At 46.9% G+C, this 27,179-nt stretch overlaps 1 protein-coding gene across 2 annotated transcripts in view; it reads left to right on the top strand.

Moving 5' to 3' along the window:
* Positions 1 to 27,179, top strand: part of LOC115178288 (serine/threonine-protein kinase N1) — a 58,344-nt gene that overhangs the window by 26,083 nt on the left and 5,082 nt on the right. The window contains exons 1-14 of one of the 2 annotated variants that reach the window (XM_029739398.1): positions 6,017 to 6,306; positions 14,643 to 14,837; positions 15,093 to 15,198; positions 15,377 to 15,525; positions 15,753 to 15,873; positions 18,547 to 18,692; positions 19,237 to 19,450; positions 19,840 to 20,040; positions 20,171 to 20,280; positions 20,701 to 20,844; positions 20,979 to 21,054; positions 21,379 to 21,508; positions 21,724 to 21,808; positions 22,026 to 22,105. In XM_029739398.1, the coding sequence (XP_029595258.1) occupies positions 6,235 to 6,306; positions 14,643 to 14,837; positions 15,093 to 15,198; positions 15,377 to 15,525; positions 15,753 to 15,873; positions 18,547 to 18,692; positions 19,237 to 19,450; positions 19,840 to 20,040; positions 20,171 to 20,280; positions 20,701 to 20,844; positions 20,979 to 21,054; positions 21,379 to 21,508; positions 21,724 to 21,808; positions 22,026 to 22,105 (1,829 nt within the window). In that variant the 5' untranslated portion in view covers positions 6,017 to 6,234. Of the gene's footprint in view, positions 1 to 6,016; positions 6,307 to 14,642; positions 14,838 to 15,092; positions 15,199 to 15,376; positions 15,526 to 15,752; positions 15,874 to 18,546; positions 18,693 to 19,236; positions 19,451 to 19,839; positions 20,041 to 20,170; positions 20,281 to 20,700; positions 20,845 to 20,978; positions 21,055 to 21,378; positions 21,509 to 21,723; positions 21,809 to 22,025; positions 22,106 to 27,179 lie in introns of those variants that run through there. The other variant, XM_029739399.1, reaches the window with a different exon arrangement.

Here is a 27,179-nt window from a genome sequence, read left to right as displayed (position 1 = left end):
GGGTGTACTTGCCACACAATAGAAATCAATGTTTTAATATAGTCTGTCTTGATGAAAGACTGTTTAACCCTATCTAAAATGTATCCTTGATGCTGCTGTTCTCTTCACTCTGATGCTACAAAGGGTCTGTTTATTATTTGTGACTCAACGTCTGCACGTGCTGTGTCTAGCTGTCCAGAAAATCTCAGGAGTGTGTTGAACTGAATTGGTTTTCTGTTGTAGAGCAGTACAAGTAGTAGAGGATTGGGTCTCCTGATCTCCCCGTGTGTCAACGTGACCCGGACTCAGACAGAACACAGGACATATTTAATAGTCAGTCACTCCATTAAATCTTCATTCAAGTCAGGCCTCCCAAACGGCACACTGTGCACGCGCACACACACACACGCGCACGCACACACACACACACACACACACACACACACACACACACACACACACACACACACACACACACACACACACACACACACACACACACACACACACACACACACGTGCGCTCAGACACACACACAGACTGTGTCTGTCTGTGTCAGTGTGCCTTTGGGTTGTCTTTGTCTGTAGTTAGGTCTTGCATGTGTTTATCAGTGTATTGTATTTGATATTTGTGCAAGCATATAAAATGTATTTAAAATAGTTACTTTATGCAGGACTTCTGCCAACGTCCATTTGGCATTGTGCACACACACACACACACACATTGGGGTGTGAAAGGCCTGTGCATCCTCTTGTGTTACTGCTCTGTTGGCTACACTAGTTTCACACCTCATCACTGCAGAGTGAATGCAGCTTTTCACAGGTGTCTAGTAGTGGGACACAGCACGGTGGATGGTTTAATAGCATGTAAGGGCCATCCAGGGAGAGATTCAACCCTAACGGCTGGTCTAGGATCAGCTGTTACTACCTCAGTGCCATCTGTTATCATAAGGACTAAAATGACAAGACCTGTCTTGGAACAGAACTGAGGCCATATGTACTACATCTGATTCTTCATGAACAGTGTTAATTCAACAAGACCGCCAACATGCCTTCACAGCAGGAAACCTTCCACCACTTGTCAAACAAGTGTCAAGTTCAACTAGTCCTGCCCTGTATTAGCCTACTGAACCCAGGCCTTGGGATGATTGACAGTTGTCTAGCCCACTCACTGACTCAGCATGGGAGAGAGACGGTGAGTGATGGACAGGCTGGTGTGGTGAGGGACCCCCCCCCCCCCTGCTGATTGGACAGCCGTGGGCTCAGCTGGCGGTGTGTGTGTGTGTGTTATACTGTTGCATCTGCTGCCAAGGCCTTCAGTCTCTGTGGGCTACTCTAGGGCTTGTTTTTTCTCCATCTGTCCATCTCTCTCTCTCTTGCTCTTTCACTTGCTTGCTCTCTCTCTCTCTCCCTCCATGCCTCTCCCGTCTCTCTCTCCTCCCTCTATGCCAAAGTAGGAGTTATTCAGATGGTTCACTGTTTATGGATATGAGCCACTTCACCACCAGACCTCGCTCTGTTTACATCCAAGGTGGGAATGTTTGTCCTTATAACATCTCTCCCCGCTCCTCCTCTCCGCGGGCCTTTCTCCCTCCCTCCTACTATAAAAAAGGAATAGTAACACAATAAAATAACAATAACGAGGCTATATACAAGGAGTACCGGTACCGAGTCAATGTGCAGGTGTATGAGGTAGTTGAGGTGATTGAGGTAATATGTACATGTAGGTAGGGGTAAAGTGACTAGGCAATCAGGATAGATAATAAACAGTAGCAGCAACGAGTGTGTGTGTGTCTGTTTGCGAGTGTGTGTGTGTGTGTGTGTGTGTGTTTGTGTGGCGTCAATATGCATGTGTGTGTGTGTGTTTTGTGTGTGTGAGAGTATGTGTGTGTCAGTGTAGTATTTTTATTTTATTTCACCTTTATTTAACCAGGTAGGCCAGTTGAGAACAAGTTCTCATTTAAAACTGCAACCTGGCCAAGATAAAGCAAAGCAGTGCGACAAAAACAACACGTGGGATAAACAAACGTACAGTCAATAACACAATAGAAAAATCTGTATACAGTGTGTGCAAATGAAGTAAGGAGGTAAGGCAATAAGTAGGCCATAGTGGCGAAGTAATTACAATTTAGCAAATTAACACTGGAGTGATAGATGTGCAGATGAGGATGTGCAAGTAGAAATACTAGTGTGCAAAAGAGCAGAAAAACAAAAACAAATATGGGGATGAGGTAGGTAGTTGGTTGGATGGGCTGGGCTATTTACAGATGGGCTGTGTACAGCTGCAGCGATCGGTAAGCTGCTCTGACAGCTGATTCTTAAAGTTAGTGAGGGAGATATAAGTCTCCAACTTTTTGCAATTCGTTCCAGTTATTGGCAGCAGAGAACTGGAAGGGAAGGCGGCCAAAGGAGGTGTTGGCTTGGGGGGGGGGGGGGGGGGGGGGGGGCTTGGGCAAGATGCTGCGAGGGGTGCAGAGCTGTTGGCCGGGGTTGTTGGGGTAGCCAGGTGAAAAGCATAGCCAGCTGTAGAGAAATGCTTTTTGAAATTCTCGATTATCATAGATTTATCGGTGGTGACAGTGTTTCCTAGCTTCAGTGCAGTGGGCAGCTGGGAGGAGGTGCTCTTATTCTCCATGGACTTTACAGTGTGCTGCAGGATGCAAATTTCTGTTTGACAAAGCTAGCCTTTGCTTTCCTAACTGACTGTGTATATTGGTTCCTGACTTCCCTGAAAAGTTGCATATCGTGGGGACTATTCAATGCTAGTGCAGTACACCACAGGATGTTTAGAATGCTGGTCAAGGGCAGACAGGTCTGGAGTGAACCAAGGGCTATATCTGTTCTTAGTTCTACATTTTTTGAATGGGGCATGCTTATTTAAGATGGTGAGGAAAGCACTTTTAAAGAACAACCAGGCATCCTCTACTGACGGGATGAGGTCAATATCCGTCCAGGATACCCGGGCCAGGTCGATTAGAAAGGCCTGCTCGCAGAAGTGTTTTAGGGAGCGTTTGACAGTGATGAGGGGGTTTGACCGCGGACCCATAACGGACGCAGGCAATGAGGCAGTGATCGCTGAGATCCTGGTTGAAAACAGCAGAGGTGTATTTAGAGGGCAAGTTGGTCAGGATGATATCTATGGGGGTGCCCATGGTTACGGATTTGGGGTTGTACCTGGTAGGTATGTGTGAGTGTGCAACAAAAAATAAGGGGGTCAATGCAAATAGTCCAGGTAGCCATTTGATGAACTGTTCAGCAGTCTTATGACTTTGGGGTAAGAGGCGTTGTCGTGCCCTCTTCACGGCTGTGTTGGTGTGTTTGGACCACGATAGGTCCTTAGTGATGTGGACACTGAGGTACTTGAAGCTCTCGTCTCCTTCGCAAACTCGCTATCTCTCTTTTCTCCCCCTGTCCTTTGCTCCGTGTTGTCTGACACTCCTCCTTCCTGTCTGTGTGTGAGTGTTGGTGATGGATATTGCTCTGTTCTGGGAGTGATGGGTGAGGTTCTTCCTGAAATATAGGCATGATGTCACAAAGAGCAAAGGTCTGAACTACACTGTAGTCCTATTCTGCAGCTCAAACACTTGGCTGAGGTTTTGTTGTCACAACCTACCTGAAGGTTGTGACTGAGCGGCTGACAAAGGCTGAGGCAGAAACGTTTTTGTCTCTACTTACCCCTGAATGAAATAAATACAAAAAATAAACCTTGAATCTCCTTTTTGATTGCGGACCAGCTACATAATTTGGTCCGACAACACTGTCATTAGCCATAACCCGGTGAGAATACCCAGTGTTAAAGCCCCTATACTTAGTCCCTTGGGATTGATACTGTGTTATGTTAGGCTAAATCTGTGTGTTGATAGGCTTAAGTGTTGTGTATGTGAACCAACTGAGTGTGATCTAATGTTGCATGAGAGCAATAAGCCAGGTGAGGAGTCAGTGCTCCACCCATATTATGCGTCCCAAATGGCACCTGATTACCTTTATAGGACACTACTTTTGCACTACTGGTCAAAAGTAGTGCACTATAAAGGGAATAGGGTGCTATTTGGGACGTATAGTGCATTCGGAAAATATTCAGACCCCTTGACCTTTTCCACATTCTGTTACATTGCAGTCTTATTCTAAAATTGATTATTGTTTTTTTCCTCATCAATCTACACACAATACTCCATAATGACTTTTTTTGTGCAAATGTATTAAAAATGTAAAACTGAAATATCACATTTACATTTACAGTATTCAGACCCTTTTACTCAGTACTTTTTTGAAACACCTTTGGCAGCGATTACAGCCTCGAGTCTTCTTGGGTATGACGCTACAAGCTTGGCTTGCACAGCTATTTTCAGGTCTCTCCAGAGATGTTTGATCGGGTTCAAATCCGGGCTCTGGCTGGGCCACTCAAAGACATTCAGAGACTTGTCCCAAAGCCACTCCTGCATTGTCTTGGCTGTGTGCTAAGGGTCGTTGTCCTGTTGGAAGGTGAACCTTCGCCCCAGTCTGAGGTCCTGAGCACTCTGGAGTAGGTTTTCATCTAGGATCTCTCTGTACTTTGCTCCGTTCATCTTTCCTTCGATCCTGATTAGTCTCCCAGTCCCTGCCGCTGAAAAACATCCCCACAGCGTGATGCTGCCACCACCATGCTTCACCGTAGGGATGGTGCCAGGTTTCCTCCAGATGTGGCGCTTGGCATTCAGACCAAAGAGTTCAATCTTGGTTTCATCAGACCAGATAATCTTGTTTCTCATGGTTGGAGAGTCTTTTAGGTGCCTTTTGGTAAACTCCAAGTGGGTTGTCATGTGCCTTTTCCTGAGGAGTGGCTTCCGTCTGGCCACTCTACCATAAAGGCCTGATTGGTGGAGTACTGCAGAGATGGTTGTTCTTCTGGAAGGTTTTCCCATCTCCACAGAGGAACTCTGGAGCTCTGTCAGAGTGACCATCTGGTTCTTGGTCACCTCCCTGACCAAGGCACTTCTCCCCCTATTGTTCAGTTTGTCTGGGTGGCCAGCTCTAGGAATAGTCTTGGTGGTTCCAAACTTCTTCCATTTAAGAATGATGGAGGCCACTGTGTTCTTGAGGACCTTAAATGCTACAGAAATGTTTTGGTACCTTTCCCCTGATCTGTGCATTAACACAATCCTGTCTCGGAACTCTATGGATAATTCCTTTGACCTCATGGCTTGGGTTTTGCTCTGATATGCACTGTCAACTGTGGGACCTTATATAGACAGTTGTGTGCCTTTCCAAATCATGTCCAATCAATTGAATTTACCAATGCAGACTCCAATCAAGTTGTAGAAACATCTCAAGGATGATCAATGGAAACAGGATGCACCTGAGCTCAATTTCCAGTCTCATAGCAAATGTGAATAAAGTATTTCTGTTTTTTATTTGTAATAAAAACCTGATTTTGCTTTGTTATTATTGGGTATTGTGTGTAGATTGATGAGGATTATTATTTTTTATCAATTTTAGAATAATGCTGTAACCTAACAAAATGTTGAAAAAGTCAAGGGGTCTGAGAACAATCCAAATGTACTGTACCTATGGTTTGCATAACGGAACATCGCTCTCCTCTGACATGCTGAACTATGCTTTTTAACACGATGAGGAAGCCAGGGAGAGATCGAAGGAGGAGCAATGGGAGGAGAGAGTGCCAGGATCATTTTCTAGACTTCCCCCTCCCTCCTTCCCTTCATCCGTCAGGCCTTATCTGAGCTGGGGGAGGATGAGGGATGTAGTGGCGCTAGAGCCTCTCTTGTCTGTTTTCTCTCGCTCTCTCCCTCCCCCTACCTCTTTTTCTCAGTACCTCTGTTATTATGCCCTCTGGTCATATTTTCTGTCACACACAATGAGCACAGAACTGCTCTCCTCTCTCTCTCTGATGTTCAGTCTCTAGACCGACCCTGCCTAAATGAATGTTTACAATTACACACTCTTGCTCTCTCTCCCTCTCGCTTTTTGGCTCTCTTTCCTGCTCTCTCTCTAAAACCAGGAAGCTGTGCAGGGTAGAGTTCCGTCACTCTCGGTCTCTCTTTTTTCTTTCTGTCTGTCTCTCGCCTCGCGTTCTAGTCTCGTCTCTTGACCAGGCAGCCTTTTCCCTCTCTAGTTCCCCTGTAGTTTCCTTCTTCTCTCTCTTCCCTTTTGAAGAGGGAAGTTGGCGGTGGATTTGAGCAGGGAGAGATAAAGCAGTGCTCTAGGGGGGAGACTTTCAGAGAGAGCGGTAGGAAGGGAGGCAACAAGAGAAGGAGGGTGATGGCGAGCGAAGAGGCGATGGGGGAGAGCCCAGGGGAGCGGTCGGAAGACAGCGCTCACCCTGACACAGCGGTAGGGTTCAAAGGGCATGTATTTACTGTGCTGTACTGTCTGTGTGTTGCTGTAGTCAGTGGTTGTGCCTTCTTTCCCATTGTGTGTGTGTGTGTGTGTGTGTGTGTGTGTGTGTGTGTGTGTGTGTGTGTGTGTGTGTGTGTGTGTGTGTGTGTGTGTGTGTGTGTGTGTGTGTGTGTGTGTGTGTTTGTGTGTGTGTTTCATTTTGTGTCTTGGTACATTCAATTCACAAGTGACTGTATTTTTTTAGTTTCTGGGTCTCTCTTGTTTATGTCAGTTTGCCTTATAGGCAGCTGTTTACTTCCTTTATTGTCTGCTTGCTATTCTTCCCCTCCACATCCACTTCTAATGATGTTTTTAAATTGCTTTCTGTTTTCTGTCTCTAGCCGAATGACTAGGATATTTCTCCTCTTGTCTGGGTCTCCCTCCTCTCCTCTTTGTCCTCCTGGCTTCATTTGTTTTGTCCTCAGTCCGTCTCGTTCTGTCCTCCTCTCTCTCTCTCTCTCTCTCTCTCTCTCTCTCTCTCTCTCTCTCTCTCTCTCTCTCTCTCTCTCTCTCTGTCTCTCTCTCTCTCTCTCTCTGTCTCTCTCTCTCTCTCTCTCTGTCTCTCTCTCTCTCTCTCTCTCTCTCTCTCTCTCTCTCTCTCTCTCTCTCTCTCTCTCTCTCGCTCTCTCTGTCACACGAGCCCAGCTGTGCGTCATCTGCCTCTCTCTTCCCTCTCTTCCTGTCCCCCTCGTGCTGTTTCTCTTTGTTTGTGTTGGCTTTCCAGTTCCCCTCTCTCTTTCACTCCTCATGCTCCCTTTCTTGCTCGTCCTGCCTCCCTCTCTTTCTCTTGCATTCTGTGTTCCCTCTGTCTCCCCTTCTTATCCTAGAATCTTTTATCCTCCTACTCTCTCTCTCCCACTGTCTCTACTAGTCCGGCCGCCTTTCTCTCTATTTCTCTGTCTCTGTCTCTCCCTTCATCTCTCTCTCTCTCTCTCTCTCTCTCATTACTGCAGGGCTGGAGCCACTGAGAGACATATGGGCAGTAAAGCTGCAGGTGTTGCGTTCTCGTTCTCTCTTTCGCTCTCGCACCCTGCCTCCCTCTCTCCTTCTCTCTCTCCAAGCCCTGGGGATGACATGCTCTTTCTCCTTCTTTTTCCTCTCTCTAAACATCTCCCCCGTCTGCCTTCTCATCCAGTTTATTTATATGTGGTAACTGGTTATTCCCTGCTGTTGCAAGTAGGCGAACAGAAAGACGTGACCATGTTGCACTTGATGAGAGGGAACGTTGATTAGGCCTACTAAGTTAGTATAGAAAACCTATTTCAAAAAGCAGCCATTGTACCTGCATACGCGCACACATTTTTCTGTATACGTGCCTGTGTGTGTGTGTGTGTGTTCACCAGCCATGGCCCCATACATAGTGTGTGTGGGAGATGGTGTGTGTGTGTGTGTTTATACACTGTGTAGACTGCCAAGAAGTGGGAGCACAGAGAGAGAAACTGTCTGTTTACCTCATGAGGGGCCCTGTGCTCTAACTGTGTACTGACTGTACTGTCTTCCTCATCAAGACACAGAACACACTCCCTCTGGATGTAACACACACAGTCGCACACACACTCCTGTCAGAGAGACTCTGTGCACCATAAAGACGGGTGTAATAAGTATCTGCTCTTTATTTGGCAACCAGGACACACAGACTCTGTCAGTGCCGCTGCTTTGGCGTGTTGATCACGTTTGTGTATGTCTGGTGACCCTAGAAGACTTTCCAAGATGGACGACCTGTGAGCTCTTTTCCGTCACAATGGAACGGAGTCGCGGGGGAGGTTCAATGGTTCACTTACCGCCACTGGCTTCACACACACACACACACACACACACACACACACACACACACACACACACACATGACGGGATGAAGTATGAGTCCAGTCAGTACAGCGATCACACCCTCTACAATAACAATACCCTGGCAATGGGTCATGCGCGTTGACACGCTCCGGAGACCTGCAGTGACGTGGAGAGTTTAAGTCAGGCCAAGGGAGGGGTTTTTGGCGTGAGTGAGTCAGCTTTCTGTGTGTGTGTGTGAGCGACAGTATCTCGTGCCAGTAGTGTGTGTGTGTTGACAGTATCTCTGTTCAAATCGTTATCTCGGAGCAGGAAACTCCGACGGACTGTTTTCCATCGTGAGCTCATGACATGCTAATGCAATCTGACCGCGTTCTGTCCTTCTCTTCAGTTCCCTCTCTTCTCTCTCTCCTCCGCTGGTCGTATTGAATTAGCCTCTGTTAGCGTGTAGCTAAAGGCACCACTATCTATTGAATCAGCCAGCCCTTATCTCTATGCACTTATCAATACTTTCTGCATTGGGGATTCCAACCAGATGGCTACGTATTACACATTGGTGCAGTTGTGTGAAAGTCCTAGCGGGTCTAGGAGCAGCTGGTCAACTTGCCGTGTTGACAATGATATAGGCCTAATTCAATTGCCATTTAATTGGAGCTCTGGTGATGCAGTAACTGGAGTAGGACGAAGTTGCCCTTAGACACTGATCTAAGGTCAGTTTTGTGTTTTCCCCACTAATGGTCAAGGCCAGGATTTAGACCTAGCTGATCCTAGATCTGTGGCGAAGGGCAACTTTTACCCACAGGAACCTCACACACTGACACTTCCTCTATCAGGGTTACTATCTTTTCTGTTCATCTTCAACCCCCACACTCTCTATCAAATCAAACTTTATTTGTCACATGCGCCGAATACAACAAGTGTAGACCTTACCGTGAAATGCTTACTCACAAGCCCTTAACCAACAGTGCGAGTTAAGAAAATATTGACCAAATAATCCACCTTGGCCTTCCTGTGCTAAGGGCCAGCTCAGCTAACCTGGATACTGGACTCTTTCTACATTCAACAACACTAGACAACAACAAGTTTGCTAAAGCAGGAACAGACTGGCAGTACGGCTACAGTTCAGACATCCTGTGTACCAGACTCTTTCTGCATTCAAAAACATTGCCTTGCCAGCACACAAGACGACACCAAGCTCCTGAAGCAGACGGGTTCGGTTCAGGCGTCCTCTAGGCCTATGGTGTGGTAGAAGTAGAACACAACAAAGCAGCACAGTCAGACTGAAACCCCAGTCAACTCAACACCCACTGCCTTCTATACTACAGTACAGTGTATCTCTAACCAGGCTAACAGTACAGTGCAGGGAGTGTACCAGCAAGTCTGCAGAGCGAGAGGTTTTCTCGCCTCGCTCTCCTCCTCCATGCTTTACAGACACAGCAGCAAACTTTGTCATCTTTAATTCAGGTCGCGGCGGGCCTGAAGACTTTGCAAGCCTCCCACCCACTCAGTCTGGGCCCGGAGCACCTCCCCAGGGTCCTAGAGCCGCGCTAACTGCTAGCATTAGCCTCTCCTGTCATATCAGATGGATGTTGGGACTAGCTAGCCGTTAGCCCCAGGGTTCTAGAAGGAGTTCACTAGGAACCACAGGCAGGGAGTTCTAAAGGCTAACTTTATGTTAGCCGCTCCTATCATATCAGATGGATGTTGGCGCTAGCTAGCCGTTAGCCTCTTCCTATCATATCAGTTGGATGAGGCGCTAGCTAACCTTTGGTCTCTTCCTGTCATATGATCTGGATGAGGCGTGTGCTACCTGTTAACCTCCCTTTCTCCTCTTTTCCTGTAATGTGAGCTGACAGCCTGGGCAAGGATGCTTTCTACTCTGCTCTGTTTTTCCTCCCTCTTGTTAAAGAGTAGCGGTTAGCTTTTAGTGGCCACGGCACTCAGTCCAGTGCACATTATGAGCTCAGAGGAAGTCAAAGGTCAAAATGGCTCATCTTCCCATACTTATTTGACTGGCCCCATTCCAGTAGTTTTGAAGTGTGTCCTTCCATCCTTCCTTGAGGTAATCACTAATCACGGATGTAACACGTTTTGATTGGTGAAAGCAAAGGGTTCACAGCTTTCCCACTCTCAGCCATGTCTATTAGTAGCTAGGTTTCTATCCAATTGAAACATTTTTTAATGAGAATATTCTAAAATCTGCATAAAGAAAATATTTTCCCACCAGTTGGGTTCCCAGCAAAGTGACTTGTTGCAGATACTAATCAGTGCGTGATGAAGTAGTGCACATACAATTTACTTTTTCGCTTAAGTTTTCGTGTACCGAATAAAAATCTAATTATCAAATCAAATTGTATTTGTCACATGTGCCCGAGTACAACAGGTACAGTGAAACGCTAACCAACAAAGCAGTTTTAAGAAAAATACCTAAAAAATATCTTAAAAAAAAGAAATAAATTAACAAATAATTAAAGAGCAGCAGTAAAATAGTAATAGCAAGGCTATATACAGGGGGTACAGAGTCAATGTGCGGGGGCACCGGTTGGTCGAGGTAATTGAGGTAATATATATATATGTGAGTAGAGTTATTAAAGTGACTTATGCATAGATAATAACAGAGAGTAGCATCAGCATAAAAGGGGGGGCAATGCAAGTAGTCTGGGTAGCCATTTGATTAGATGTTCAGTAGTTTTATGGCTTGGGGGTAGAAGCTGTTTAGAAGCCTCTTGTACCGAGACTTGGCGCTCTGGTACCGCTTGCCGTGCAGTAGCAGAGAGACCAGTCTATGACTAGGGTGGCTGAAGTCTTTGACAATTTTTTGGGCCTTCCTCTGACACCGCCTGGTATAGAGGTCCTGGATGGCAGGAAGCTTGGCCCCAGTGATGTACTGGGCCGTCGCACTACCCTCTGTAGTGCCTTGCGGTCGGAGGCCGAGCAGTTGCCATATCAGGCAGTGATGCAACCTGTCAGGATGCTCTCAATGGTGCAGCTGTAGAACCTTTTGAGGATCTGGGGACCCATGCCAAATCTTTTCAGTCTCCTGAGGGGGAATAGGTTTTGTCATGCCCTCTTCACGTCTGTCATGGTGTGCTTGGACCATGTTAGTTTGTTGGTGATGTGGACGCCAAGGAACTTGAAGCTCTCAAGCTGCTCCACTACAGCCCCGTCGATGAGAATGGGGGCGTGCTCTTTCCTCCTTTTCCTGTCGTCCACAATCATCTCCTTTGTCTTGATCACGTTGCGGGAGAGGTTGTTGTTCTGGCACCACATGGCCAGGTCTCTGACCACCTCCCTATATCTGTCACGACTTCCGCCGAAGTCGGTCCCTCTTCTTGTTCGGGCGGCATTCGGCGGTCGACGTCACCGGCCTTCTAGCCATCGCCGATCCACTTTTCATTTTCCACTTGTTTTGTCTTTGTTTTACACACCTGGTTTCAATTCCCCAATTACATGTTCATTATTTAACCCTCTGTTTTCCCCATGGTTTTTGTGAGTCATTGTTTTATTGTAAGTTCGGTCCGTTGTTTGTGGGCTTGGTATTACTTCATGTATTTGGAAATTGTGAGTAAAGTTCATTGTGTTACTCATCTCTGCTGTCCTGCGCCTGACTCCTCTGCACCAGCTACACCCAGAACCTTATACAATATGCTGTCTCGTCGTTGTCGGTGATCAGGCCTACCACTGTTGTGTCATCGGCGAACTTAATGATGGTGTTGGAGTCGTGCCTGGCCATGCAGTCAATGTGTTTGCATTGCATTTTCAACTGCAGTTTTGCTGTTGCGTTAAATAGTGAACGTGCCTACTCTGGTCTTGGTACGTGCGCTCTAGCCAACAGCTCGCAGATACAGTGCGGGTAGGCTACACGGTGAGATTAATGGATAAGCGCAATAATGTTTTTATTTGTCAAAACGGCAGTCAAACATTGATCATCATGTCACCAAAATATGACCCTCGACATTTATTGGAAAGGAGCATCAAGCTCATTCCATGCACTTTCACCACCCTGTGAAGTTCATAACATATTTCATCTGTAGCCTAATGTAAACTGCATGTTTTCTCGAGTCGTAGTGGGAGGACCATACAACAGTTTACTTCGATATTTTTATTTTTTTATTTCACCTTTATTTAACCAGGTAGGCATGTTGAGAACAAGTTCTCATTTACAATTGCGACCTGGCCAAGATAAAGCAAAGCAGTTCGACACATACAACAACACAGAGTTACACATGGAGTAAAACAAACATACAGTCAATAATACAGTAGAAAAATAAGTCTATATACAAAGTGAGCAAATGAGGTGAGATAAGGGAGGTAAAGGCAAAAAAAGGCCATGGTGGCGAAGTAAATACAATATAGCAAGTAAAACACTGGAATGGTAGATTTGGTAGATTTGCAGTGGAAGAAAGTGCAAGTAGAAACAGAAATAATGGGGTGCAAAGGCGCTAAATAAATACAGTAGGGGAAGTGGTAGTTGTTTGGGCTAAATTATAGATGGGCTATGCACAGGTGCAGTGATCTGTGAGCTGCTCTGACAGCTGGTGCTTAAAGCTAGTGAGGGAGATAAGTGTTTCCAGTTTCAGAGATTTTTGTAGTTCGCTCCAGTCATTGGCAGCAGAGAACTGGAAGGAGAGGCGGCCGAAGGAGGAATTGGCTTTGGGGGTGACCAGAGAGATATACCTGTTGGAGCGCGTGCTACAGGTGTGTGCTGCTATGGTGACCAGCGAGCTGAGATAAGGGGGAACTTTACCTAGCAGGGTCTTGTAGGTGACCTGGAGCCAGTGGGTTTGGCGACGGGTATGAAGCGAGGGCCAGCCAATGAGAGCGTACAGGTCACAGTGGTGGGTAGTATATGGGGCTTTGGTGACAAAACGGATGGCACTGTGATAGACTGCATCCAATTTATTGAGTAGGGTATTGGAGGCTATTTTGTAAATGACATCGGCGAAGTCGAGGATCGATAGGATGGTCAGTTTTACAAGGGTATGTTTGGCAGCATGAGTGAAGGATGCTTTGTTGCGAAATAGGAAGCCAATTCTAGATTTAACTTTGGATTGGAGATGTTTGATGTGAGTCTGGAAGGAGAGTTTACAGTCTAACCAGACACCTAAGTATTTGTAGTTGTCCACATATTCTAAGTCAGAACCGTCCAGAGTAGTGATGCGAGACGGGCGGGAGGGTGCGGGCAGCAATCGGTTGAAGAGCATGCATTTAGTTTTACTTGTATTTAAGAGCAGTTGGAGGCCACGGAAGGAGAGTTGTATGGCATTGAAGCTCGTCTGGAGGGTAGTTAACACAGTGTCCAAAGAAGGGCCAGAAGTATACAGAATGGTGTCGTCTGCATAGAGGTGGATCAGAGACTCACCAGCAGCAAGAGCGACATCATTGATGTATACAGAGAAGAGAGTCGGCCCAAGAATTGAACCCTGTGGCACCCCCATAGAGACTGCCAGAGGTCCGGACAACAGGCCCTTTGATTTGACACACTGAACTATATGATATGATGGTTATTATATCAGTATTTGCACATAAAGGCTTTTCCACCGCCATTCCTCGCATAATACATTTTACCGACACAAAAAGATCCCACCATGTCGAACGGACAAATTATCTGTCGGCATTTATAAAATTGTACCGACACTTCCTGTTTCCATCACAGCTGTTGGGGTTTATTTTTTATACGCTATGACTTTACTCACATAAAAGCAGTGGATGGAAACGTGGTTAGTCATTTTCTTCACAGACAGGACGGAAGGATGCATTTTAGTATGTTGGGAACGTGGCCCCATCTCTTTCTCTCCCTGATAGCAGAGCGACACAGGCAGGAAACAGGAAGGGCCTGAGCTGGTGTGGGACGGATATCCTGTCCCCCCTAACGTCACTCCTCTACAACCCTGACTGTCTTTTCCTTTCTGTTTCTCTACTCCAACTCAATGAGCCTTGGTGTGGTTTTAGCCAGCGGTGTTGTCAGAGGTTCTCTGTGGTCTGGCGGTTGTAATTTCAAGGTGAAAGGGGACTATGTGTTGGCATGGCGATGGGCTGTTTGAGGATGACGACAGCCAGGGGGTGATGTGTTGTTTTTGTATCGTTTACGGTTTTTGGGGGACAGGGCTGTGATTTCCTATAGCAGTGATTCATTCAGTCTCCCGCTGGTTCCCTGATTGTTTGGCTGGTTTGCTGGCTGGCTTTCTCCCTGAGGGAATTGCAGCTTGTGGTAACCACTGTACAGTCAAGCTCCGATTTAGAGCTCAGAACATTGGCAATTTCAGGGGGGACTGTGGACTGGAGAGATGTGAAGTCTTGAACGTTGTAGCTAGCTATCATCCTCCTGAAATATATATTTAGCCTGCATTTGAGTTTTCTACAAACACATGCTAATATTTGTTCTATCCTATCTTTCCAATTTCCTTCCTCTCCCTCCCTCTTTCTGTCTTCTGTTACCCCCTTTCCTCTCTCTCCCTTCCCCTTTTTCACCCCTCATCCTTCCCCTCCCTCTTCCCCCTATCCAGAGTGACCCAGGTGGGCTGTCCGTCTTAGAGCAGCTGGGTCTGGACCAGAGCTCGGACTTCTCAGACACCACGGTGCAGCAGCGTCTTGATGAGCAGAGGGAGAAGATCCGCAGGGAGATCAGGAAGGAGCTGAAGATCAAGGAGGGGGCTGACAACCTCCGCAGGGCCACCACCGATAAGAGGAATGCCTCCCAGGTAGGCTAGGTTTCCTCCCCTTACACTCTTACTATAAGTCCCCCCCTTTTACAATGTAATATAATAGTTTGGTTTTGTTTTATTGTGTTTATTGGGTCTTATCAAATAAAGCATAGGGTGTTACAAGTAAGTTAACATAGGGACACAGCACAACACGAGGCATTACACATTCACTGACAAGCATTGATGTAAAGTGCTACGAGCATTGGAAAGTTGCTATATAAATGTCATTTGTTGTTATGTGTTATTCATTAGGTGGATTCCCAACTACGCAGCTCCAACCGTAAGCTGGAAGACCTGCATGCTCAGTTACAGGAGCTGGACGCTCACATCATGGTCAAGGGAGGAGACGACAACAAGGGTATGTTTTTAGATGATTCCATTTATCCTTTGCGTTTTACGTGTCGCCCTTGCTTAGTCATAGCCATGCAAGTATGAAAAGGGAGATTTTTGGTTGTCATGATAGATTAAACCTCAAGGTATTGCTTTGGTATTGCGATGACAACATGTATCTGACCTTTCACCCCCCCCCCCCCCAGATGACCCACCCCAGTCCCCGGGGGCGGAGAGCCGCTCGTCAGCAAGCCAGGACCGCATTGCCGCCCTGGAGAGACAGCTCAACATCGAGCTCAAGGTCAAACAGGGAGCCGAGAACATGATTCCGATCTACGCCAACGGATCCACCAAGGTACTGTCCTCTAACCAATCTACAGCGATCTGAAAACACAGAAACCGGGAAAAGCAACATGGTGGATTTATACCAGGATTTAGCTTTAGCCTGCGTATGCTTATCACATCAGTGCAGATGCAGAAAAGAAAAGAAAGCAATTTAGACTTGAGATGATTCATCACATCTTCTACTTCCTGACATGTGACCCGGGTCTTCCTGTGTCTTTCTCCTCCTCCTCCAATCAGGACAAGAAGATGCTGCAGACGGCCCAGCAGATGCTGCAAGACAGCAAGACCAAGATCGACATCATCCGCATGCAGATCCGCAAGAACGTGCAGGCCACTGAGCACACCGAGGACACACAGGGTAGGACAGTGTATACTTACCTGTCTGTGTGTCCATCAGTCTGGGCGGCCCTCTCTCTGTGTGTCCATCTGTCTGGGCGGCCCTCTCTCTGTGTGTCCATCTGTCTGGGCGGCCCTCTCTCTGTGTGTCCATCTGTCTGGGCGGCCCTCTCTCTGTGTGTCCATCTGTCTGGGCGGCCCTCTCTCTGTGTGTCCATCTGTCTGGGCGGCCCTCTCTCTGTGTGTCCATCTGTCTGGGCGGCCCTCTGTCTGTGTGTCCATCTGTCTGGGCGGCCCTCTCTCTGTGTGTCCATCTGTCTGGGCGGCCCTCTCTCTGTGTGTCCATCTGTCTGGGCGGCCCTCTCTCTGTGTGTCCATCTGTCTGGGCGGCCCTCTCGCTGTTTGTCTGTGTCTCTGTCCATTTATTTGTCTGATTTGCAGGTCAATACTTTGCCACTGTCCAACTGTCTGCCTGCAAAATGTAACTGTCTATTTTGGACTGTGGAGATATACTGTGTCTCGGAGGTACAGGTTTTGTCTGTGAGGCTGCAAGGTTGCCAGCACATTTCACTTTACCTCAATCCGTCAAATGGCAGTTCAGTCAAAAGGCCGTCAATACAATACAACAACCAGCTCTAACCTCTCCCCATGTACAGTATATTCATCTACCTCCCCCTGAGTAGCCAACTAGCCGTGTATCCGTCCAGACTGAGACGAGGCTAACCGTAAACAGATCAATACTCTACAGCCTCAGGGACTGTCTGGATGGTTCTCTCCTGGAGTGAGGAGGGCAGCGAGACTCACTGACATCCCGCGTGTGTCTCTCTCGCTCTCTCAAAGCTGTGGGCTCAGTCGAAACGCGAGAGAACACGCATACAAACGCTTTTGCGCTCAAACACTGACTCGCAAAGTACACACACACACACACACACACACACTAGCACTCATCGTGCGTTATGAGTTAGCAGGCGATCGATGAATCTCAATGGCACGTGAAGGGGCCTTTATGGGCCCTCCATCCTCAGGAAACAGCTAATGGGGTCATCTGGAGAAGAGAGGGATTGATGGAGGTCAAGAGAGGTAGATGGAGGGAAAGGAGTAAGGAGGAGAGAGGAACTGAAAGCTATTTGGAGGGATTTTAAGGATAATGTATTCCTATGGGCAGGCTTTTTCTGGTGTACTCATCTGTACCCAACGGAACTCTGGCTAGTGAGGATAGTTATTCCCTATGGAATATGTCTTCCAGGTTTTTTCCTCATCGCTGGTCAGAAGCACTTCTTTAACTTTCAAATGTAGACCTATATGATGAGGGATCGTTGTTAAAGCAGGGTGAATGTGGTGTTGAGGATGGGATTTTCACCATAAGTGGCTTTAGTGGTTACTAAGCCAACGACTTCCACTTCCACACACACACTTGCAAAAACAGACCCCCATCACACACTCACCTAAAGGTAAACACATACTCACACAAAGGTAAATACACACTCCCTCTGTATATACACAAATGCGCACACACACACACACACACACACACACACACACACACACACACACACACACACACACACACACACACACACACACACACACACACACACACTTTACAGTCAGTCAGAAGGGTCTCTGGCACCCAGCCGAAGACCTTATTAGGAAATAAAGGAATTCAACCACATACCCACCCACCCACCCACCTTTCTCTTCTCTCTCTCTCTCTCTCTCTCTCTCTCTCTCTCTACCACATACCCACTTCTCTCCTGTGTCTGCCCCTCTCTACATGACTCTCTCAGGTCCTTCCCCCTCTCTTTCACCCCATCCACCTCTGTCACTCTCTCCTTCACTCTCTACCTCTGTCCTTCCACCCTCTCTCTCTCTCTCTCGCTCTCTCTGTTTCTCTCTCTTCCTTCCCCCTCTCTCTCTCCCCACCCACCTCTCACTCTCTCCTTCACTCTCTGTCTCCCTCCCCCCCTTCTCTCTCTCTCTCTCTCTCTGTCTGTTTCTTTCTCTCTGCTTCTCTCTCCCCCTCTCCTCCCTCTCCCATAAGCACAGTGTACACTCTAAACCAATACAGGACATCCTAAAGGTTTTATCCTCGACAATATTCCAACACATATTGATGAAATGTCTCAACCCCTCTGCTATTCCGCGGTCTGAATAAAAGGAAGTGTCATTTTGAGTTTATGTCCCAGTGCTCCCGGAGAGAAGCCATATTTCCCCTGTCTCTTTTAACACATCACCAGTGACGGGTGAAAGCAGAATGGTAGAAGGACCGTTCCAGTCTAGTCCGTTCGCCTGTCAAGTCAGTTCAGATTAGTGGCTGTGACAGAAAGCATAAAGTACAGTACCTAAACTACACTGACCATCTTTCTCTCAGGGATAGAGTTTTCCTGATAAATAAAACAATCCAGAGTATATCAGAGTATATCAGAATATATCAGAGTATATCAGAATATATCAGAATATATCAGAGTATATCAGAATATATCAGAGTATATCAGAATATATCAGAGTATATCAGAATATATCAGAGTATATCAGAAACTCCTAGACTATTATTGAAGTTAACCTATGTCAATCACATGCATTAAACACACACCTAGGTCTACTCACTCCTTATATACACTTTTCACTCATCCCCTCTCCTCTCTCTCCTCTCTCTCTCTCCTCTCTCTCTCTCTCTCTTCCCCCCCTCCTCCAGGTAACCAGGACGTATGTGGTGTGGAGCTGCGTATTGAGGAGCTGAGGCACCACTACAGGGTAGAACACGCTGTGGCAGAGGGAGCTAAGAATGTCCTCCGACTACTGGGGGCCAGCAAGGTCCAGGATAAGAAGGCCCTGTCGGAGGTACACACCACATACACGTGTAGACACACACAGAACACAAACACACACCACATGCATGTGTAGACACACACAGAACACAAACACACACCACATGCACGTGTAGACACACACAGAACACAAACACACACCACATGCACGTGTAGACACACACAGAACACGAACACACAAACACACACCACAGAACTCATTGCGTGCAAACTCACTCTACATGGATGCATATGAATACATACATACAGTACATAATTACTGTCTGAACACACACTTACAACCCCATTCTCCAGAGTTGTGTTCATTGGGTACAAACAGGTGAAAATCTGTCCGTACAGAATCCAAAAATAAACCTTTTGAAGTTCATTGAAACTTTTTCATGCCCACCGAGCTCGACCCTGGTTTGGTCTTTAGGGTCTCACCCCTATCCTTCCAAATCCCTGAATCTCTCTACCTCCAAGCCAAGTGTCATTTGTAAACCCACACTTCTATAAAGTACACACACTCCTGGTCTATTTTTGAGCATCTCACCCCACTTCCGCCCCCTCATCTCCAGGCCCAGTGTCGTCTGAGCGAGGCGTCCCAGCGGTTGGATGTCCTGAGGGACTCTCTGGACCAGCGTCTGGCCGACCTGCCGGAGGACCACCCCAAGGCCTGCCTCATCAAGGAGGAACTAGTCCTGGCCGCCTCCCCGGCCTTCAGCTCCCGCCACAGTGCCCCCTACCTTCACAACCAGTACAGCACCCTCAGCAAGCCCTCCCCGCTCACTGGTGAGACACACTGGTCTAAATGTGTCAGTAGGATTGACTGTACACAACACTCAATAGTATCCATCACGTTCAACCATCTACGAATATAATATACCATTTAGCAGACGCTTTTATCCAAAGTGACTTACAGTCATGCGTGCATACATTTGACATACTGTACATTCACACTCGTTCTGTTTCGCTGGCATCATGCCCCGGCTTACAGATTCTCCTTGATGGTGGACTGTTGACAGCGGTTTCATAGCGTTTAGCTTCACCATGCCATTTCAAAATAAACATGGATAGGAGCGTCTTTACGTCAAGTGATGAAGCGTTTGCTTTAGGTTAGATAGTGGTGTCTGGAAGGCTCTCTACTCTCTTTCTCTGTCCTCGTGTCCCCGTGTCTTCAGGTACTCTCCAGGTGCAGCTGCTGGGCTGTGTGGGGGTGTTGGAGGTGGTCCCGGGGCGCAGTAAGGGCACGGCGGTCATGTTGCCCTGCTACAGCCCCGGGGAGGGACGCTCCTTCATGAACCGCAGCAGCAAGAGCAACCTGTACGGACGCAGCGGGAGCGTCAGCGGCAAGACTCCCAGCAAGACCGACGAACTCTCCTGTGAGTGGCTAGGGTAGAGTGTGCGTGTGGGTCAAATTAACCATACCGTCACCATGAATTGTGCTGTTAAATGGATATTTATGGAAAGGTGTGTTTGTGTAGTGTGTGTAATAATTGTGTGTGTTTGTAGCGGAGGTGAGTGCGGTGCTGAAGATGGATAACTCAGTGGTGGGTCAGACAGCCTGGAAGAGTGTAGGGGAGCAGGCCTGGGACCAGACCTTCACTGTGGAGCTGGAGAGGGTGAGCGGTCTCACACACACACACACACACACACACACACACACACACACACACACACACACACACACACACACACACAGACAATATTATGCATTCAAATATGCTTACACAAGTACAAATGTCCTCTCTCTCTCTCTCTCTCTCTCACACACACGCAGGCACGTACTCACTCATACACTCACAAAAGAAACAAGTCTTCACACACACACACACACAAAAGGACCAAACCTCTTCACACACTCTTGCTCCTACACTAACTAGTCAGCTCTCTGAAGAGGTATCATGTGTCTGTGCATATATCTTAGTTGAAACCTGTTATGTGTGTGTGTGTGTGTGTGTGTGTGTGTGTGTGTGTGTGTGTGTGTGTGTGTGTGTGTGTGTGTGTGTGTGTGTGTGTGTGTGTGTGTGTGTGTGTTCCAGTCCAGGGAGATGGAGATAGCAGTGTACTGGAAGGACTACCGCTCGCTGTGTGCTCTCAAGTACCTGAAGCTGGAGGACTTCCTGGACAACCAGAAACACCGAGTTCAGCTGGAGCTGGAGCCACAGGGGCTGCTTCTGGCTGAGGTAGGTTTACACGCACACACACACGCACACGCTGTAAACTTGACATCATTAAAGAAGTATCAAAACCGTGTTTGGTAAGTGAGTTGATAGATCCATTATATAGAGTGCAGGTGTGACGTGTGTGATTTGTTCAGGTGATATTCTTCAACCCGGTGATTGAGAGAGTCCCACGCCTTCAGAGACAGAAGAAGGTCTTCTCCAAACAGCACGGTGAGAGAGGGCAGGGAGAAATCCAGAACCTACTAGTACAGTGGATATCTTACTACAGTACTTCCCACAGAGCTAGAATGAGATTGTATTTCTCTGGCGTTTTTATTATGATGATAACGGAAGGGTTGACCTCACCATAGCACCCCCTTGTGGTCATAACAGATTTAACCGCATGGGGTCTTCTGAAAATAGGTGCGTTTGCTGCTGTGTCCAGCTGGATTTATATTTTGTGTGTGTGTGTGTGTGTGTGTGTGTGTGTGTGTGTGTGTGTGTGTGTGTGTGTGTGTGTGTGTGTGTGTGAACTGTTCCGGTGTGTGTTTGCAGGCAAGGCTTTCCTGAGAGCTCGTCAGATGAACGTTGACATCGGGACCTGGGTCCGACTCTTGAGGAACGCTATCCCCACTGTCAACAACACAGGAACCTACAGCCCCAATGCACACAACCTCAACTCTGGGTATTACACACACACACACACAAACGACTTGGTGTGTGGCCCACGCAAGCAACTTGTACCCAAGTATCTACTCCTCAAATTTATCCCTCTAAGTTGTTGAATGAACTCCACGTAGAATGCTATGCACTCGGGACCCTGTAGCTAACCACCCTTTTGTGTCTGTATGTGTGTGTGTTTGCATATACATGTGTGTGTGTGTTTGCACGTGTTTTCAGGGAGATCTCAGTGGAGAAACTAAGTCTGGACAGTGACTCTCCAGTCAGGCATGATTACAGGAGAGACTCTGATAATAACACCCCGGTGAGAGAGGGACAGAAAGACGAGAAACCCAATAAGAGAATAGCAAAATACAACATGAGAGGAACCTCATACACTCACCCACTTTATTTACCTCTCTCTCTCACTCCTGGCTTTGCTTTTTCCCTCCATCTCTATCCTCTTCATCTCCCTCTGCTCTCTATCCTCTTCTTCCCTCCATCTCTCTATCCTCTTCTTCTCCCTCCTCTCTTTTTCTCAGGAGCGGTTGCCAGTGATTGAGCCCTTCTCTCCCCCAGACCTCACCCCTGATCGCCCTGCCCAAACCCCCCCTCTGAGCAGGTGTGCAACCACACTCGTTCCCACGGACGCGGTCACTATGCGGACAGACGAGTGGTCATTTACATACACCTACACACACGAGGGTTTCACACACACACAATGTTATATTGGCGGCTACTAGTGACCATGTGCCTTCCAGGCACCTCTGTTAACGTATGAACTGTTCAAATCAAATCAAATGTATTTATATAGCCCTTCTTACATCAGCTGATATCTCAAAGTGATGTACAGAAACCCAGCCTAAAACCCCAAACAGCAAGCAATGCAGGTGTAGAAGCACGGTGGCTAGGAAAAACTCCCTAGAAAGGCCAAAACCTAGGAAGAAACCTAGAGAGGAACCAGGCTATGAGGGGTGGCCAGTCCTCTTCTGGCTGTGCCGGGTGGAGATTATAACAGAACATGGCCAAGATATTCAAATGTTCATAAATGACAAGCGTGGTCAAATAATAATAATCTCAGTAGTTGACGAGGGTGCAATAAATCAGCACCTCAAGAGTAAATGTCAGTTGGCTTTTCATAGCCGATCATTGAGAGTATCTCTACCGCTCCTGCTGTCTCTAGAGAGTTGAAAACAGCAGGTCTGGGACAGGCAGCACGTCCGGTGAACAGGTCAGGGTTCCATAGCCGCAGGCAGAACCGTTGAAACTGGAGCAGCAGTACGGCCAGGTGGACTGGGGACAGCAAGGAGTCATCATGCCAGGTAGTCCTGAGGCATGGTCCTAGGGCTCAGGTCCTCCGAGAGAGAGAGCGAGAGAGAGAAAGAAAGAAAGAAAGAAAGAGCGAAAGAGAGAAACAGAGAGAGCATACCTAAATTCACACAGGACAACGGATAAGACAGGAGAAATACTCCAGATATAACAGACTGACCCTAGCCACCCGACACATAAACTACTGCAGCATAAATACTGGAGGCTGAGACAGGAGGGGTCAGGAGACACTGTCTCCCCATCCGATGATACCCCCGGACAGGGCCACACAGGCAGGATATAACCCCACCCCCTTTGCCAAAGCACAGGGGGTGGGGGGGGGGGCGCCAACCCAGACAGGAAGACCACGTCAGTGACTCAACCCACTCAAGTGACGCACCCCTCCTAGAGATGGCATGGAAGAACACCAGTAAGCCAGTGACAGCCCCTGTAATAGGGTTAGAGGCAGAGAATCCCAGTGGAGAGAGGGGAACCAGTTAGGCAGAGACAGCAAGGGCGGTTCGTTTCCACAGTGCCTTTCCGTTCACCTTCACACTCCTGGGCCAGACTACACTCAATCATAGGACCTACTGAAGAGATGAGTCTTCAATAAAGACTTAAAGGTTGAGACCGAGTCTGTGTCTCTCACATGGGTAGGCAGACCATTCCATAAAAAATGGAGCTCTATAGGAGAAAGCCCTGCCTCCAGCTGTTTGCTTAGAAATTCTAGGGACAATTTGGAGGCCTGCGTCTTGTGACCATAGCGTATGTGTAGGTATGTACGGCAGGACCAAGTCAGAAAGATAGGAGCAAGCCCATGTAATGATTTGTAGGTTAGCAGTAAAACTTTGAAATCAGCCCTTGCCTTAACAGGAAGCCAGTGTAGGGAGGCTAGCACTGGAGTAATATGATCAAATTGTTTGGTTCTAGTCAGGATTCTAGCAGCCGTATTTAGCACTAACTGAAGTTTATTTAGTGCTTTATCCGGGTAGCCGGAAAGTAGAGCATTGCAGTAGTCCAACCTAGAAGTAACAAAAGCGTGGATTAATTTTTCTGCACCATTTTTGGACAGAAAGTTTCAGATTTTTGCTATGTTACGTAGATGGAAAAAAGCTGTCCTTGAAACAGTCTTGATATGTTCTTCAAAAGAGAGATCAGGGTCCAGAGTAACACCGAGGTCCTTCACAGTTTTATTTGAGACGACTGTACAACCATCAAGATTAATTGTCAGATTCAACAGAAGATCTCTTTGTTTCTTGGGACCTAGAACAAGCATCTCTGTTTTGTCCGAGTTTAAAAGTAGAAAGTTTGCAGCCATCCACTTCCTTATGTCTGAGACACAGGCTTCTAGCGAGGGCAATTTTGGGGCTTCACCATGTTTCATTGAAATGTACAGCTGTGTGTCATCCGCATAGCAGTGAAATTTAACATTATGTTTTCGAATGATATCCCCAAGAGGTAAAATATATAGTGAAAACAATAGTGGTCCTAAAACGGAACCTTGAGGAACACCGAAATTTACAGTTGATTTGTCAGAGGACAAACCATTCACAGAGACAAACTGATATCTTTCCGACAGATAAGATCTAAACCAGGCCAGAACTTGTCTGTGTAGACCAATTTGGTTTTCCAATCTCTCCAAAAGAATGTGGTGATCGATGGTATCAAAAGCAGCACTAAGATCTAGGAGCATGAGGACAGATGCAGAGCCTCGGTCTGATGCCATTAAAAGGTAATTTACCACCTTCACAAGTGCAGTCTCAGTGCTATGATGGGGTCTAAAACCAGACTGAAGCGTTTCGTATACATTGTTTGTCTTTAGGAAGGCAGTGAGTTGCTGCGCAACAGCTTTTTCTAAAATTTTTGAGAGGAATGGAAGATTCGATATAGGCCGATAGTTTTTTATAATTTCTGGGTCAAGATTTGGCTTTTTCAAGAGAGGTTTTATTACTGCCACTTTTAGTGAGTTTGGTACACATTCGGTGGATAGAGAGCCGTTTATTATGTTCAACATAGGAGGGCCAAGCACAGAAAGCAGCTCTTTCAGTAGTTTAGTTGGAATAGGGTCCAGTATGCAGCTTGAAGGTTTAGAGGCCATGATTATTTTCATCATTGTGTCAAGAGATATAGTACTAAAACACTTTAGTGTCTCCCTTGATCCTAGGTCCTGACAGAGTTGTGCAGACTCAGGACAATGGAGCTTTGGAGGAATACGCAGATTTAAAGAGGAGTCCGTAATTTGCTTTCTAATGATCATGATCTTTTCCTCAAAGAAATTCATTAATTTATTACTGCTGAAGTGAAAGCCATCCTCTCTTGGGGAATGCTGCTTTTTAGTTAGCTTTGCGACAGTATCAAAAATAAATTTAGGATTGTTCTTATTTTCCTCAATTAAGTTGGAAAAATAGGAGGATCGAGCAGCAGTGAGGGCTCTTCGATACTGCACGGTACTGTCTTTCCAAGCTAGTCGGAAGACTTCCAGTTTGGTGTGGCACCATTTCCGTTCCAATTTTCTGGAAGCTTGCTTCAGAGCTCGTGTATTTTCTGTACCAGGGAGCTAGTTTCTTATGACAAATGTTTTTAGGGGTGCAACTGCATCTAGGGTATTGCGCAAGGTTAAATTGAGTCCCTCAGTTAGGTGGTTAACTGATTTTTGTCCTCTGACGTCCTTGGGTAGGCAGAGGGAGTCTGGAAGGGCATCAAGGAATCTTTGGGTTGTCTGAGAATTTATAGCACGACCTTTGATGCTCCTTGGTTGGGGTCTGAGCAGATTATTTGTTGCGATTGCAAACGTAATAAAATGGTGGTCCGATAGTTCAGGATTATGGGGAAAAACATTAAGATCCACAACATTTATTCCATGGGACAAAACTAGGTCCAGAGTATGACTGTGGCAGTGAGTAGGTTCAGAGACATGTTGGACAAAACCCACTTGGACAAAACCCACTCCGAAATCCTTTTGGAGTGGGTCTGTGGACTTTTCCATGTGAATATTAAAGTCACCAAAAATGTGAATATTTTCTGCTATGACTAAAACGTCTGATAGGAATTCAGGGAACTCAGTGAGGAACGCTGTAAATGGCCTAGGAGGCCTGTAAACAGTAGCTATAAAAAGTGATTGAGTAGGCTGCATAGATTTCATGACTAGAAGCTCAAAAGACGAAAACGTCATTGTTATTTTTTTTGTAAATTGAAATTTGCTATGGTAAATGTTAGCAACACCTCCGCCTTTGCCGGATGCACGGGGGGTATGGTCACTAGTGTAACCAGGAGGTGAGGCCTCATTTAACACAGTAAATTCATCAGGCTTAAGCCATGTTTCAGTCAGGCCAATCACATCAAGATTATGGTCAGTGATTAGTTAATTGACTATAACTGCCTTTGAAGTGAGGGATCTAACATTAAGTAGCCCTATTTTGAGATGTGAGGTATCACGATCTCTTTCAATAATGGCAGGAATGGAGGAGGTCTTTATTCTAGTGAGATTGCTAAGGCGAACACCGCCATGTTTAGTTTTGCCCAACCTAGGTCGAGGCACAGACACGGTCTCAATGGGGAAAGCTGAGCTGACTACGCTGACTGTGCTAGTGGCAGACTCCACTAAGCTGGCAGGCTGGCTAACAGCCTGCTGACTGGCTTGCACCCTATCTCATTGTGGAGCTAGGGGAGTTAGAGCCCTGTCTATGTTCGTAGATAAGATGAGAGCACCCCTCCAGCTAGGATGGAGTCCGTCACTCCTCAACAGGCCAGGCTTGGTCCCGTTTGTGGGTGAGTCCCAGAAAGAGGGCCAATTATCTACAAATTCTATCTTTTGGGAGGGGCAGAAAACAGTTTTCAACCAGCGATTGAGTTGTGAGACTCTGCTGTAGAGATCATCACTCCCCCTAGCTGGGAGGGGGCCAGAGACAATTACTTGATGCCAACACATGTTTCTAGCTGATTTACACGCTGAAGCTATGTTGCGCTTGGTGACCTCTGACTGTTTCATCCTAACATCGTTGGTGCCGACGTGGATAACAATATCTCTATACTCTCTACACTCGCCAGTTTTAGCTTTAGCCAGCACCATCTTCAGATTAGCCTTAACGTCGGTAGCCCTGCCCCCTGGTAAACAGTGTATGATCGCTGGATGATTCGTTTTAAGTCTAATACTGCGGGTAATGGAGTCGCCAATGACTAGGGTTTTCAATTTGTCAGAGCTAATGGTGGGAGGCTTCAGCGTCTCAGACCGCGTAACGGGAGGAGTAGAGACCAGAGAAGGCTCGGCCTCTGACTCCGACCCGCTGCTTAATGGGGAGAACCTGTTGAAAGTTTCTGTCGGCTGAATAAGCGACACCGGTTGAGCATTCCTACAGCATTTCCCTCCCGAAGCCATTTGGGAGGGAAAT

Source organism: Salmo trutta, chromosome 38 (assembly GCF_901001165.1).
Source record: "Salmo trutta chromosome 38, fSalTru1.1, whole genome shotgun sequence".
Classification (NCBI taxonomy): Eukaryota; Metazoa; Chordata; class Actinopteri; order Salmoniformes; family Salmonidae; genus Salmo; species Salmo trutta.
Note: the sequence above shows the minus strand (reverse complement) of the source record. Positions and strands in the feature narration are given on the sequence as shown.